This window comes from Cyprinodon variegatus, unplaced genomic scaffold (genome assembly GCF_000732505.1).
Source record: "Cyprinodon variegatus isolate N-32 unplaced genomic scaffold, C_variegatus-1.0 Scaffold514, whole genome shotgun sequence".
NCBI lineage: Eukaryota > Metazoa > Chordata > Actinopteri > Cyprinodontiformes > Cyprinodontidae > Cyprinodon > Cyprinodon variegatus.
Genome location: NW_015150967.1, coordinates 486,779 through 502,324, shown reverse-complemented (window position 1 = coordinate 502,324; position 15,546 = coordinate 486,779). Strand labels below are relative to the sequence as shown.

The following is a 15,546-nucleotide window of genomic DNA, read 5'->3' as shown; positions in this document are numbered from 1 at the left end:
TAGATATATCAAACTGAAATAGCTGTTGCAAACACCCAAATATTTAGAAATAAAAATAATTAAGATTACTAGGGGTGCCCAAACTTTTTCATATGACTCTAATAAAAGTACTGAAATATGGTGCGAAGCGAGGTAAACCCTGAACAGTTCCTCTGTTCATTGCAGCGCTGCACAGAGTGAGAAATAACCTGACCACATTGGTGGATACGTTATTTTGATAAAAAAATACCAAAAATAAAATGAGTCAAACAAGGACAAAAAAAAAAATCTCATTAGGCTTTTCTGTAACATGTTAATGGTTTCCTAACACAATACAGGGATGTTAAAGCAAATCAGTGACTTATTTCTCTTAAAGCACTAGCTACCTGTAGTGTTCTTTATCATGGAATGTTGGGGGGCATTTGTTCAAAAACGGTTGACAACCGTAGGTTGTTATTCTCCTGGATTATTTTAGCAAGTTTTTTTCTTCCCTTTTAGATGGGATACACATTTGTTGCATTTCCTATAAGCTACTATAATCTAGGTCCTTTTTACCAAACTTGAAAAAAACTATTTCTGCCTTGTTTGATGAATGATATTTAACCTTACCAACAAACCAGCCGTCATCACATTTCTCCATGACGTCCACAATATCTCCCTCCTTCAGCTCCAGCTCATCTTCATTTCGCGGGATGTAGTTGTACAAGGCCTGGTATCTGTGTTTAAAACACTCATGTCAGAAATAGATGGCATTGCTGTGTGTGTGTGTATATAAAACAGCTCACAGTTATATCCATATTTCTCACTACTATTATTATCTAGTTAATATTGTTAGCCACAAACCTTGATGTCCTTATAATTATATGTGATAGACTTCGACAACTTTAATTATTATTTTGTACACACAGAGTGTATACAAAATGAAATTTTGTTTTGCATAGCTCGTGACAACTGCTCGTGACATTTTTATTTTCTTAAAGTGCAGCAGTGACCACAGGGACGGCTTTCATCAACATCATGTGTACTTAGTCTAAATATTGTATCTAGTTTCATTCCACCATAGCAGCTTCTTCCTTGTGCCTATCGCTTACTTGATTTGTGCCATTCTTCCAAAAAAAAAAAAAAAAAGATTGTGATGTACATAAATAATGAACCCATCTGAAGCCTAAATCTGGATCTTTGCAGCTCCTCCAGAGAAACCACACTGTAATTAATGCTCTTATTCACTGCCATTTCTGCTTGCTCAACCATCTTTCTTAAGGTTCACAGTTGTCCCATACTGGACTGTCTTTAACCTGCAATGAACTGCTTCAGAACTTTATCTATGACCAGTCTGTTCTGTATCTTGGCCCTGAACACAATAGCACACAAGGAACCTATGCATTCTAAGGAGAACTGCTTCCACTGGTAGAAAAATATGGGGGCCTCAAAATGAAAAAAACAAAACAAACTTTTCTCTGCTTTAAGATTTAGCACTATTTCATGTTTTTCTGTCACATAAAATCCATCGATATAAATAGGAGTTTTTGGGTGAAACAAGATGGGAAACTAAAAAAATAAAAGCCTTTGCATACCATTAAGGCACACTTAAGCACATTGACAATAGTTTCAGTGAATTAAAAACAGATCAAAACAGAAATGTGAAAAATATGGAGATAATAAAAATGTTGAGGGCAACTAATAGTACTTACGGCTCTCCTCCACCATGGAGTGCGTCCTGTACCAACCGCTGTTTTACAGGGAGAAAGAAGTACATTTAATTCAAATATGCTTTTCTGTGTATCATCCTAGGTTCAGGGCAATAAACTACTTTATGTTGCTCATAGAAATGAAAAGTTGGAGTCTTATTATGGAACATTTTGATCCATTTAACCAAACAGCATACATATTACAAAGTAAGTTCTTAATCAGACACAAATGATGAGATGACTTATAATGTTTATTTCCTGCACGGAAACAGAATTGCAGTGGTTTTGCAGTCCCCCTACCCTTCGACCTCTAACTGGCGACAGATAGGACCTCCTTGACAAGATGGGGCTACGAGGGGGCTTACCGCCAACAACTGGATCCTGCTTAACAGGCAGAAAGACCAAAGGCACCTATAATCTTATAGGTCAGCAACCTTAATGATAAACCTAGCAAGCAGGGTGAAAGTCTAATGTCATGCTGCAAACATCCTCGTCCGTCATGCTGATACCTACAAAAACCTGCCACCTTCAGAGACTTTATAGGGACATTAAAGCATGTCATTGGCTGGGCATATATGATTATCTATGTACTTTTGTGTTAATAAATCAGGCAAGTTAGTATTTATAGTATGACCTCTAAAATATGAGCAAAATACCCTGAAAAATCTTGTAATAAAACCAAGAACCGAAAACTCCTAAACCTTTAGTTTAATAAAATTAGACAAAACAAAACAACCCATTACATATCCAGTTAGAGAGAAAATGCTCATCATGAAACTTCAGGTAAGTAAAATCTCTGTTAGATGCGGTTGCTTCATAATCTACATCTCCACATTCCAGCTTTACCTTCACCTTGGGGGATCTACGGCCTGCGTGTGAGACAACAGGGGTATTGTTGGGGGAGTGGGGACTAGAGGGGGGAGGAGAGGCAGGTTTAGGGGGAGACGTGTTAATGGGATGGAAAACTGACTGTGAGGTGTGGGAGGATGTAACTGGACAGGGTAGACGAGAGGAATTGGAGGACTGATGGAGAGGAACATCTGAAGAGGGGTCAGAAATGATAGAAAGAGACAATGGCAAAGATGGGGAGAGGGAGACAGGAGGAAGAGGAAAGGTTGACAGGTGAGGGAGGCCTGGGGGAGGATGAGAGACGACAGAGGGAGAGACAGACATTGTGCTGCAGTCTTGATGTTGGGATCGGGATGACGGGGAGGAGGAAGAACTTAGAAAAGGAGTAGGGAGTGTGGAAACTGGAGGGAGTGAGGGAGAGAGGGGAGGGAGACCGGAGCAAGGAAGCTGTGACGGGGAGGAAGAAGAGGCTTCAGCCTACAGCGACAAAAACAAATATGAAGTCACCAGATGTCCGCCTCAATAGTGCCATCTTTAGTAAACCTCAGAAGGAACATGGAAGGAAAATCATCACATCCTTTTTTCATCTGTTTTGCAAATCTAAACACCTCTACTTTGCATTACTTTTACAAATCTTTTTGCTTAAGTTGGTTTTGTTTTGGGACAAAGGACTTTAAAAGCTTTAATCTGCATCTAACCTGCTGTGCTGTTTGAAAAAAATAAGATGCAACAATATAAACCAACCAGAATTACAATTTTTTTATGAGGGCCTTTAGAAATTAATCTCACATACATCTTTTTGAACTATTTGAACTTTTTCATTATTTGCTTGGGAGATTTTGTACTCAAAATTTTGCCTTTATCATCTATCTCAAGTGAATTTATTAGCAGGATTATGTTACATTCCTTCCAAGTAGTTGAAATTATTTGCAAATGAGTCTCCTAAGCAGTCGGGCATAGCTGTTGCCATTATCAGCATGGAAAACACATTTTTTTGCTCAGTAGCTGAGCTGAGGCCTCCCACTCTGTTCAGGGTTGGCTTCTTTCTGATCAGAGGATGAAAGTGAAGTCTGATGTGCAGAAACAGTTTAAAGCTGAGAACTTCTCTCTCTAGCCTGGAATTTAGGTGGTCCTTCAGACAAAGAACAAATCATCTTTGGCAGTAACATTTGAAGTCTGCTTCTTTTGTTTGATAGGCCATGTCTTGGATGACAGAGTTCGTTATTCACCACCTTTGTCCAGATCTAAATGTGTAATGTTTAGCTGTAATAAAACATGTTTACAATGTTAAAATAAGTTACTAAGAAAGTGTTTATAAGTAAATGCTAGTGTTGATATAAACTGTATTTATGTTCATTATAAGCTGCTTTGGATCTTTATTTTTCCCTTCAATGTTTCTTCTGGGAAGCTATTGAACTTACAAAGTGCTCACACCATGCTCTACCTGTTGACTGAGTCGCTCATTTAACTCTCTAACTTTCTCCTCTTTGTCCTCCATGTCTTCATCTTCTTCTTTGATGAATAACTCTGTGTATATCTTTCCTTCTACTGATGGCGGCCTCTGAGAATCAACCCGCTGCTCATTTACCGATACTTGCTGCTCTTGCGTCAAATCAGACAGCGGCTTCATGTTTAAAGTCTTGTGAACCTGAACCTTTAGCTGTGCTGTGCTAAAAGAGTCAATATCTGCTGCCAGCGGACTGTGCTGGACTTTGTCCTGGAACCATCTGCTCTGAGCTTCTCTGTTTAACTTGACACATAAAGAGTCTATTGCAGTCTTTTTTGAATCATTGGCATCATCTCCGCTGCTGGAATCATCCAGAACCACTGACAACTCATCATAAGGGTCTCTCACATGCAGCTCAATATCAGGAGACTTGCTGTTTTCCTGCTCATGAGCAGATTCCAGCTGCTCTGGAATTTGGGTGGTTGAGTTTCCTGTCATTGACTTGGAGCAGGTCAAGCAACCAGGCCCGGTTAAGCTTGTGGATTTGTTCCCCTCAAAAACATGTACCCCCTTGCCGTTGTGTGTAACTATATAATCAGAGGTGAATGAGGAACAAGCAGGTGGAGGAAGAGGAGGAGGCGGTGGAGGGGATGGCTGAGGAAAGACAGTTGTAGTGTGACATAAAGCTGCTCCTTTCTCAGAGAAAAGTGGAGCTTTGAAAGTCGCCCAGTTTGACAAGGAGGAGCTTTTCTGCGAAGGAGCAGGTGAGACTGAAGTAGACACCTGTGCTGCTAGGAGAGGTGTGAGGTCGGGGGGAAGGGGTGGCGGTGTTGGAGGTAAAGGAGTGGCTGTGAGGGAATGGGTGGGAGTGGGGGTGGATGGGTCCAGCGTGAGCGAGAGCCACTCGCTGGTCACAGCCTGGAGGTCAAGCCTTCTGGGAGAGCGCTGAGGGGAAAGGAGGTCACGGGTGGGGAAGGATGGAGGTGGGTGATAGAAGGACTCCATGAAAGTAAAATGAGAAACAAAAGCATAGAGGGTGAATATTACAAGCAGGAAACATGGTTCAAACTGTTCAGGAATAAAAAGAAAAAGCTTTATAAAAGGGAAAAAAGCTAAGTTTACTTCTGTCTGCAAAATAATAAATATCACCTTACTAAAGTATTTTACCCAAGTTTGTTACATTATATACACACATTCTAATGTATTCTATTCAAAATATATCCTATAGACAAACACACAATTATATCAATGTAAGATTTAAAATAGATATAAAATCTTTTCTATTTTGTAAGGAAATATGAATCTAAAGAGTGTTTAACGTTTGTATTAACGTTGTGGTAAAAAATTAAAGCTACAAGTCCATGTCTTTAATGGCTTATTAGCTTTAGAGATGACATTTTGAAAACGATCCTTTCAACAATCAGTTAAAAGGACAGTGTGGGGTGGAGAGTATCTATGTGTGACCTTGTAGCTCCGGTTCTGTTTAGGTTTAATGCATTACGTTATCATGAGGGATGGTAAGCCACTACCCCAACCTTCAAGGTATTTAGCTCTATTCTTCTTTCCAACATAAGGATAAGGAGGTTCTACAAATTTCCTTTTTATTCTATTTCCCTGCAGCTTCATGTGTTATGTGTTTATTTCTTTTAATCCGTCACTTCAATCTGAATAAAATACCTTAAAATTTTCGGGAAATAAAATTAGAAAATAAATACTTTTTGAAGGTGCTGCTTTAATTTAACAAGTAATGCAATTTTTTTTAAACTACTGAGGATGTTTCTCACTTTCTTACCTTGACAGGGGTGGAGCTTGGCGCCCTGCTGTAGGCAACAGGATCTACGTGGTGGCTGGGACTCTTGGATGGAGAGTGCTTGACGATATCAACGTAAGACACCGGAAAGATGCCCTGTTTGATTGTGCCAGGAATCTTCCCCTCGAACCAGTTCTGATCCACCCGCCTGATGACTGTAACTCTCTCACCCTACATAAAACCAACAACATGTTGCTTATAGAAGCAATACACCAAAGCTGTTATGAGACACAATAAACCATGACTTGGGGAAATTTTGAGAATCTCTAATCTTATTCAAGGGCAGGCATTAATATTCTGCAGTCACTATTTTTCAAGTACACAGTAACACAGTATAGCAACCTTTCTTAGAGACAGCTCCACGTTAGTGTCAGCATTGAAGTTATAGCGCGCCACAGCCTCGCCGATCTCCCTGATGTGTGCTGGAGGAGGAGGACGGATTGGCTGATGCTTCTCCGACGATGGCATCTTCTACAGCAGTGAGAGAATGGGTGCAAACAAGGAGAAGATGCACGATTGAGACGATCAATGCAAGATGAGAAAGATGCACAAAACAGATGCAAGTTTACCTCAACGTACGCTATGGGGAAGATCCCCACTCGTCCTCTGTGTTCTCCTTCATACCAGTTGTTGTCTATTTGCCTGATGATGTTGACTGCATCACCCTTTTTAAATGTTAACTCCCTGGAACACAGATGTCTTGGTGAAGTGCTACATGCATATTGGGTCAAGCGGAAAGACCAACTCAATAGGAAATGGAAAAAAGTATGATTTACAGTCAGAAAATATAAGCCATAGAAGCACAATACTTTAGAAAAATGAATGAATCCGGTTTGGAAGTACATGCAGTAATGCAGATGCGATTAGTTTTGATAACAGACATTTTGCCGAAAAGCAGTAACGTAGAAAGGATTTAGGGGCTTCAAAATCTATTTTCCATCCTTCCATTAGATGGATGCAATGGATGGATGGATGGAAAATCTATTGTAAAATCCTCTGACGTAACAGAATGCTGAGACGAAGTGAAATGCAGGTGGGGAAAAAAAAGTTTTTTACATCCACATGCTAAATGTACAGTACTTACTTTGCTGTTTGTGCCTTAAAATCATAAATTGCTCTTGCAGGCTGTTTCTGATGGAGGAGAGAGAAGAGAATAAGTTGTGTCATCTGTTTATGGGAGACCTGGAAGAGCAATGAGAGAAAAAAAAAAAAGCCAACGGACATCACCAGGTTTAACTTAAATATATTTGCAAAAAATTGTGTCTGGAAAACGCATTTGTATTGATTGAGCTTCTCCACATGTCACTTTACAGCAACAACTTTAATGTGTTTTATTTGAATTTTATGACAGAGCAGCCAAAGCATTGCATGATATTGAGGTTGAAGAAAAATTATACCAGTTTTTCTTTTTTTATTATGTATTTGTAATGGAGAAAAGTTGTGGACCAACAGCATCATAAAGACCAAAGAATATGTAAAGTAAGTAAGTAAAAGACGCCAAAGGTAGATGCATATTTAAATCAGGTGGCAGATCTGCAGAAAGTACAACTAGTAGTTGTACACTCTACTAAAGAGTTGAGAGAAACGAGCTTAATAAGTTTGACAACAATCGCTAAGGGGATACAAAAAATATAGATATGTGTTTTGGTCAGAATACACCAAAAATAAAGTACTTTATCTATTTTATAGTTTTGCTGACAGGATTTTTTGTGTTTTAGGTAGGTGACACAAACCTTTAAAGTTTCTACCTGACCAAAACACAGCTGGTTACAACTAATCTATTCCCTGTCTTACAAATATATACGGTATATATTTTTTAACCATTGTGGTGGTGCTGTTTATTAACTACACAAAAAAATTGTGTAGTTAATAAACTAGAGGAACATAAGCAACTTATTTCCAGGTTGTACCTCTCTGTCAGGAGTTGCTCTTCTGCTCTGTGGTGTGTGGTGTCCATCCATGGTGGAATAACTCCTGGAGACATCCTGGTCTGTGATGGATTGAAAAAAAACATTGATATTTAGAAAGTAGAACAGCAATCCCTCATGTGTAAACTGAGATCAACAAATGGGATTTGGAAATACATTGAACAACACAGATACGATGTCATTCCAATGGGAAACACAGGGAATGAGAGCTTTGGTAAAAAAAACTGGTGTATTTTATTTCCATCACACAGGGGGGAGCAAACAAAGTTAACAAACTTAAACACAACATGGGACAAATGAGATGTGGTTCTAAAAAGTAAATGCAACACAAGATGAAACGAGGGAAATACAGGCCGGCAAAAACATGATAAGATAAAAGGAAATATTCAAGCAAATGGCTTAAAAAAAAAGATTCAAATAAAATTAAATCAATAAGAAGATGGCATCCAAATAATGATCCATTCGGAAAACAAAACAGAAAAATAAAGAATATACAAATTTACACTAACCAGCAACTTTGATTACCAAAAATTAGCCCTAAAAAAGAAAAATAATTCTCTAGAAAATAATATACCATATTCCATTGTACCATATAAGGACTGTGTCTGTTAAACATAAGTAAATCTGGATTCAATTGTCAAATAACAGCAAATTTTGAACAGTAGATTATGGAAAACAACCTTACAAAAACCACAGGTCATTTTGGGAATCAGAGTTGCTGCCAGACTTACATACTGTAAATTCTCAATACTGTAAATGTTGTTTTCTAAACAACAAAATAGCAAAGTGGAAACACCTTCTTTTTTTTTTTTTTTTTTTTTCATTACCGACAAGCAGATTGCTCTCACTGCCCAGATTTGCACAGTCTAATGTTACCCAGATTACATTTTCTGCAAGGTTTTAAATGAAAATCACTTTCAAAGAAAACACTCTTACTTCACTAGCATCACTTTAACATAAAATATTTGCAGAAATATTAAAGGTGCAAATAACTGAAATGTACTAGCAGTGAATTAAAAAGATTAACATTGAGAATTTACAGTAAATAAGCAAGAATATATCTCAAATACATAGAAAATAATGGACATGGCTGTGGACCAAAAAGGCGACTCATGTTTCAAGTGAATGTAACTGAATGAGACTAGGCATGGGCTGGTTAACATGATTAAGTATACAAAGGATCGAAAGGTTCAAGGTTCCAAATTACTAGAAAATTTAGCTTTGATAATGATTTTCAAGGGAGAACACAAAGCTTTATGACAAAAATCTTAAATCAGCAAAGCTGATCAGCTGACTGAGAATACTACATGTTCTTTTTATTACAAGTCACAGAAAAAATGTGTGGACACTAAGATAGTGGCAGCTATTATTAGGTCATCTTCAAGCTACAGTTGGGCAGCTAGTGGTAGCTTGTCTGTTTAGTTACCAGCAGCCGGCTGATCAAAGAAGACAGCCCTACTAGCTACTTAGCCAATATGATATTCTTATACTTGCGTAAAAGCATAAAAAAAGAACATTTTAGAACATTAAAAACCTAAAGACAAAATTCAGCTTTAGCATTTTCTCATTTTTGCCTAGGGGTTTATATAAAAATAGCAACAAGTGACGATCAAAGCTGACATTATTATAACTGTCATAAACGTAATGTTATTTAACATACGTTTTTTTAAGCAAAGACCACAACACTGAAAATGTAGGGAAGCAAACCAGCCTATGCCTAATCCAGACATCAACACATTGGAATTTAAAACAAGAGCCAAACTGATGTCAATCAGTGTCGATCTTACAGAGTTTTGAAATCCTACTGCAGGAAAGGATTAATAAAACGATTTAGCAGAACAAATGGAGGCACAGTATTAAGTATCCAGTAAGTTACTAAGAGTTGATTAAAGCTACAGTGTGTAATTTTCAGCGACATCTAACGTCCAGACTGCAGACCGCAGCAACATGAACATCTCCCCCCCACCGCTTCTCCCCCCCAACAGTACGGCGAGCGTTACGGGACAAAATGTCTTCCACGACGTCCGCATCACCTACCTTCTCAAGTGAGGAGGTTTGTTTACATAGAAAATTTTAATACTGCCATCTATTGTTCAGTACCGTCTCAGTTTATCTCTCAACTTGCCGTAGTTACTTTCGAGCGTAATGGGCGATCTCGCAATCGCTAGTTTGTTGGCTCTGCGCTGCTGTAGCGCAAAGATGTCTGCCTCCATGGCTGCGAGACCCGCTCCTATGTAATTATAAATAACGAATTCTAAGGCAACGCAAATATTAAGGTTAAGAGGCTGAGCTCGTAGATGATGATAAATAACATAGTTATATATAATATATTACATTTCTGACTGTATATCCCTGTAATTATTACACACTGTAGCTTTAAATGATGCTCGATCAAAATATTTCTTAGGCAATCTTATGCATAAATATGAATATCTAATGACAATGTACAGTGCTGAACTCCATGTATTTGAAAATGATATACATTTGATCTCCACCTGAATAACAAGGACCATTTCCATTGTCTTGCTCTCCCCTATATTCGTTATTGTTTGAGGCCTCCAAATGTCGTCCATAGCAGGCACTGACTGGCGACTGTAACCTTGGGGACTGTAGACTTGTTGTAGATGGTTCTCTTCTATGCGACACATACACAGCCTGGTTTCCCTCTGGGTAAACGGATGCAGAAAAGTGTCCCCCATGCCAGCAACCCCTTCTCCCTCGCAAAGAGGAACTTCGTTCAGGCACACTTGGCAACAGTTCGGCCAAAATTCTTCTCAAAATACTGTCATCGGGAGGCCTAGGGCTTCTGTGACCTCTCTCTGCTTGAATGTGCTCATAAATGTCTCTCAAGGCTGTATCTAGTGCTTCATAAATGGCCTGTTTGGATTTGGGTCTGCTACCACGACCTCCACCACCACTGCTCCTCCTAGAGGTAGGTGGTGAGCCCTTTTTCCTGCGGAAAGGCACTGGGCTGACCAAGTAGGCCAGCTTAGACATCGCTTGTTGGGATTGCGAGCCCTGAATTTGGGAATGGCTGCTGTGACTCTGCTGTCTCTGGTTCTGCTTTTGCGCTCGCTCTCTCTCATGGCGAAGCATGGTTGTGAAGCGAGTGTATGAGGCTGGGCAACGGCCCTTGCAGGTGCTGACGAGGTGGCGGTGTTGGTAGCCCTGGCTTTGACCTAGACTTTGGTGACCTTGATGATGATGATGGTGATGGTGGTGGTGACGGAGGTGGTGGTGATGGAGGGTGGAAGATCCGTATAAGCTCTCGGATGAAGTTAGAGAGCAATGGTCAAAATCACTCTCACTACAAAATGAAGAACCTTCCACCTGGATAAAGTCACTGAGGTCAGATGCAATGGCGTCTTGTTCACTGTCAGAATAGTCAGGATTTTCTTGGGGGCTTTGCGGAATAGGAGGGGCCGAAAATGACTGCCCACGTCCAGGCTCAGGACCGACACGTGGTTGCCCTTCTGGTGGGCTACGAGGTATATGATCCATGCTGCAACGTACAATCCTGTTGTTGCTACTGGCATCTTCCTCTAATAATGACTCAATTGAAAATCTGCGTTTTGGAAAAATGGGGGTCACGCCTCCACCGCTGCTGGCAAGAGATGATGAACCACCTGGTGTTGTAGTGCCTGAAGGCACCTCACCATCACCTAAGTTAGGCATAGATTTGGACTTCTGAATAAGACGTTCATATTCAGAAATGCGATTTGGCACCATGTCCCTTGGCACTTCCACACCCCAAGAGGGTGTCCAAGGAAGGAGGCGATGGCGATGAAAATGAGGTTGGCGCTCTAGATCCAGGATACGGGCACGGACAGATCGGATTATTTCAGATGGGATAAGCTGAGCTCGGTCAATCTGGTGCATTTTACGATAGAGCTGAAGAAAGCCTGGTGAATCATGTGCACGTCGCCGGTGAACAGGCGGAAGGGACTGAGTTGAGGTTAATACTGTAGAGTTATTCCCATCACACACCAAAGATCCAGCGCTTTCTGACCGAGTGGCATTTTGTCCACCAGAACCAGAATGACCGTCATTAAGCAAGTCATCACAACTGCGGGATTTGATTTTGCCAGAGGAGTGTGGTGCCTCCTCTGTGCTGCTCCATGTTTTATCATCCTGACTGTTCGGCTGCCAGTTGTTTGTGCAAAAGACAGACTGCTTTGAGGGAGAGCTGCCTGCCTGGCTGGAATCCTCGTGGCAACGATCAGCGTCAGAAAGGAGAGGAGGGAGAGAGGTACTCTCATAAGGACCTGGGGTGCTTATACTGTTTGAAAACATGTTGCATGCGTCCCCACCTTTTGGATGTCCAATAAAAGCAGCGTGGTAAAGGGAGAAAAAGAAAGAAGTTATGCTAGATTAACGAGCAATAGGGTGGAAGCACAGGGAAAAATAAATATACGAGAAAGAAATTGGAAAAAGAGTTAGGAAAAAAGGGTTCATTTAGTCTTCTCTTTTTTAGAATTCTGTCAGAAAACAAACCTACTAAAACACCAGATAGACATATTGTAAAACAAACAAAGGACATTTTTTTGATAAGTTGAAATAATAAATGCAGTGAATGTGTGTCTGGGGAGAAAAGAAAAACAGTAATCATTAAGCAAAACCATGATTCTCAAACAAAAATGAATACCTTTGGCTCTTAAGGGTGAGGGAGGTGAGGAACGGACAACAGGTTTCTTCAGGCTGCTGCTGGATCTGTAAGTATCCGCTGATTTAGGGGAAATTGCAGCTTTGCTCTGAGACTGGGAATTCACTTGTGAACTTGATGGCTCAGACTTCCTTCTCTTCCTGTAGTCGCTGGTAGCACTACAACACAGACATCGACAGCTACGTTCAGAACACTGCACCTAAAGAAATGCTGAGAGCATGTGCAGACTGAATTTGTACAGATGCTGTGGTTGCAGTTTATTAGCAGCTAAAATCCTTAAACAGTAATATCGGAAGCAAAAACATATAGACATAGATATAATTGAAATCAAAATATGAAGTAATTATAAATAATCAGTGTTTGTCCACATGTATTTCTCTTTTTTCAGTCAAAGTCCACAATATCTTGGTTCTTATTAAAATACAATATTCTTACAGCGGTCGCCTTAAATATGAGACTGCAAAATTCTAAGGAAGGCAGTTGGAAAATGAAAATTGAGGAGAGGAAAATTAAAAAATAAAAGTGAATGAAACAGCTAAAGTGAGTTCAAAAGATCCAATATCCAAGTGCAACATTAAAAAAAACAAAAAAAAACAGGAAGAGGCCTGTAATGCATTTTGTTTAAATTTGATCATTTATCTAAGTTAAATGGACAAAGTTTTGAAACATAATGTTTTTTGTTTTTAGATTTTTTTTTCAATTCTGGGAAATGCTTAAATTCAATTTCATACTTTTGCAGATTGAGTGGGAAGTGTGATGTCCCTGCCTCTCTGACTCTAGTCACACTGACTTTGGCTTTGCCATAAACGGTTGATTCATTCCGATCCTGGCTGCATCCTGCAGAAACTTTCTCTGCTCCAGTCATCTCTTTCTCCTTTCTTTTTTAGCATCTCTGTTAAATTAACCCAGTTGATTTTTCTTTTCTCTTTTTTAATATTGGGAGTGGCCATCTGCATCTCCCCATAATGCGCTGAGCCACCTGCAGCTGCACAGAGTGATACCCACTACGATGCTGCAGTTAATGTGTCCTTCCTTCTTTTCAAATTGAGGGGGTCCATCTTCCCCAGCATGCTTGCTTTATTCTGTGCTCTGTTTTATGGGGTAGAAAAAGCACCCACAAAAAAACATGGCGACTACCAGCCGTTTCGGCCTAGAATAGACTACTGACCATTTGGGAAATATCATAAATCTCCCTACTGCCACTCTGCCCTAGTATGAAAAAGTCAGAGTTTTCCGTCATTCCATTTCTGCAGTATAAACATTATTTTCTTTTTCTTCTTCTTTATAAATCTCACCCCTGTAGCTTCTAGATCTACAGTCATGGCCAAAAGTATTGAGAATGACACAAATATTATATTTTCACAGGACCTGCTGCCCTCTGGTTTTCATGTGTGTATGTCAGATGTTGTCATCACATACAGAAATACAACTGCCATAATATTATGAGTAAGAAAAGCTTTTAATGACAGAATGAGTTAATGCAGCAAGTCAATATTTGCAGTGTTGACCCCTCTTCTTCAGGACCTCTGCAATTCTCCCTTGCATGCTCTCAATCAACTTCTGGACCAAATCCTGACTGATAGCAGTCCATTCTTGAACGCTTGCATTTTGTCAGAATTTTTAGGTTTTTCGTTTTTTCAAACCGTCCATTGATGATTAACTACAAGTTTTCAATGGGATTAAGATAAGGGGAGTTTCCAGGCCATGGACCGAAATCTCTATTTTTTGTTCCCTGAGCCAGTTAGATATCACCTTTGCTTTATGGCAAGGTGCTCCATCATGCTGGAACAGGCATTGTTGATCACCAAACTGCTCTTGGACGGTTGGGAGAAGTTACTCTCGGAGGACATTCTGGTACCATTCTTTATTCATGGCTGTGTTTTTAGGTAAGACTGTGAGAGAGCCGACTCCCTTGGCTGAGAAGCAACCCCACACATGAATGGTTTCAGGATGCTTTACAGTTGGCATGAGACAAGACTGATGGTAGCGCTCAGCTCGTCTTCTCCGAACAAGCTGTTTTCCAGATGTCTCAAACAATCGGAAAGGGGATTCATCAGAGAAAATGACTTTACCGCAGTCCTCAGCAGTCCACTCCCTGTACCTCTTGCAGAATATCAGTCTGTCCCTGATGTTTTTCCTGGAGAGAAGTGGCTTCTTTGCTGCCCTCTTTGAGACCAGGCTTTGCTCCAAGAGTCTCCTCCTAACAGTGCATGCAGATGCACTCACACCTGCCTGCTGCCATTCCTGAGCAAGCTCTGCACTGCTGGTAGTCCGATCCCGCAACTAAAACACTTTTAAGAGACGGTCCTGGCACTTGCTGATCTTTCTTGGGCACCCTGGAGCATTTTTGGCAACAATGAACCTCTCTCCTTGAAGTTCTTGATGATGCGATAGATTGTTGACTGAGGTGCATTGCAATCTTTCTAGCTGCGATTCTCTTTCCTGTTAGGCCATTTTTGTGCAGTGCAATGATGACTACACGTGTTTCTTTAGATATAACCATGGTTCACAGAAGAGAAACAATGATGCCAAGCACCAGCCTCTTTTTAAAGTGTCCAGTGGTGTCATTCTTAGTTAATCATGACAGATAGATCTCCAGCCCTGTCGTCATCACCACCCACACCTGTGTTAATGCAGCAATCACTGAGAAGATGTTAGCTGGTCCTTTTAAGGCAGGGCTGCAATGATGTTGAAATGTGTTTTGGGTGATAAAGTTCATTTTCAAGGCAAATATTGACTTTGCAATTAATTCCTGTTACACTGATCACTCTTTATAACATTCTAGAGTATATGCAAATTGCCATTATAAAAACTGAAGCAGTACACTTTTTAAATATTAACATTTGAATCATTCTCAAAACTTTTGGCCATGTGGTACAGGTTGAATAATGATTAAAGGAGAGAAGCATCCCAAACTTTTGACCTCATTTGGCCCTTGTAGACAGGCCACAATGGACGCAATGCCGCGGTCTGAAACTTTAAAGTCAGCTATAAGGAAATACTTTAGCCACCTCAAGAAAATGGAAAACAATGGGTTGAACGGAAAAAGTTGCATTGGGGCAGTTGCCGGAAGCAATACAGCGAATCGCTTTTCATCCAGTGCTATTAGCTAAATCAAAGGTAAAGTGTTAGCCACTTTAAAATGAACAGGCCACCTTTCGCACGAGGCCTTAGTACAAGAA

The 15,546-nt window shown here is 40.1% G+C and overlaps 1 protein-coding gene across 16 annotated transcripts in view; it reads right to left on the bottom strand.

Moving 5' to 3' along the window:
- The window catches only part of sorbs2 (sorbin and SH3 domain containing 2), a 66,734-nt gene that overhangs the window by 4,127 nt on the left and 47,061 nt on the right, over window positions 1-15,546 (bottom strand). For 9 of the 16 annotated variants that reach the window (XM_015390816.1, XM_015390821.1, XM_015390819.1 and 6 more), the window contains 12 exons: window positions 12,347-12,522; window positions 10,197-12,011; window positions 7,684-7,763; window positions 6,858-6,955; window positions 6,343-6,457; window positions 6,116-6,244; window positions 5,756-5,944; window positions 3,961-4,962; window positions 2,514-2,993; window positions 1,968-2,048; window positions 1,671-1,708; window positions 589-695 (listed from right to left, as the gene is read on the bottom strand). In XM_015390816.1, coding sequence (XP_015246302.1) covers window positions 589-695; window positions 1,671-1,708; window positions 1,968-2,048; window positions 2,514-2,993; window positions 3,961-4,962; window positions 5,756-5,944; window positions 6,116-6,244; window positions 6,343-6,457; window positions 6,858-6,955; window positions 7,684-7,763; window positions 10,197-12,011; window positions 12,347-12,522 — 4,310 coding nt within the window. Of the gene's footprint in view, window positions 1-588; window positions 696-1,670; window positions 1,709-1,967; window positions 2,049-2,513; window positions 2,994-3,950; window positions 4,963-5,755; window positions 5,945-6,115; window positions 6,245-6,342; window positions 6,458-6,857; window positions 6,956-7,683; window positions 7,764-10,196; window positions 12,012-12,346; window positions 12,523-15,546 lie in introns of those variants that run through there. The other 7 variants (XM_015390830.1, XM_015390832.1, XM_015390817.1 and 4 more) reach the window with 6 other exon arrangements.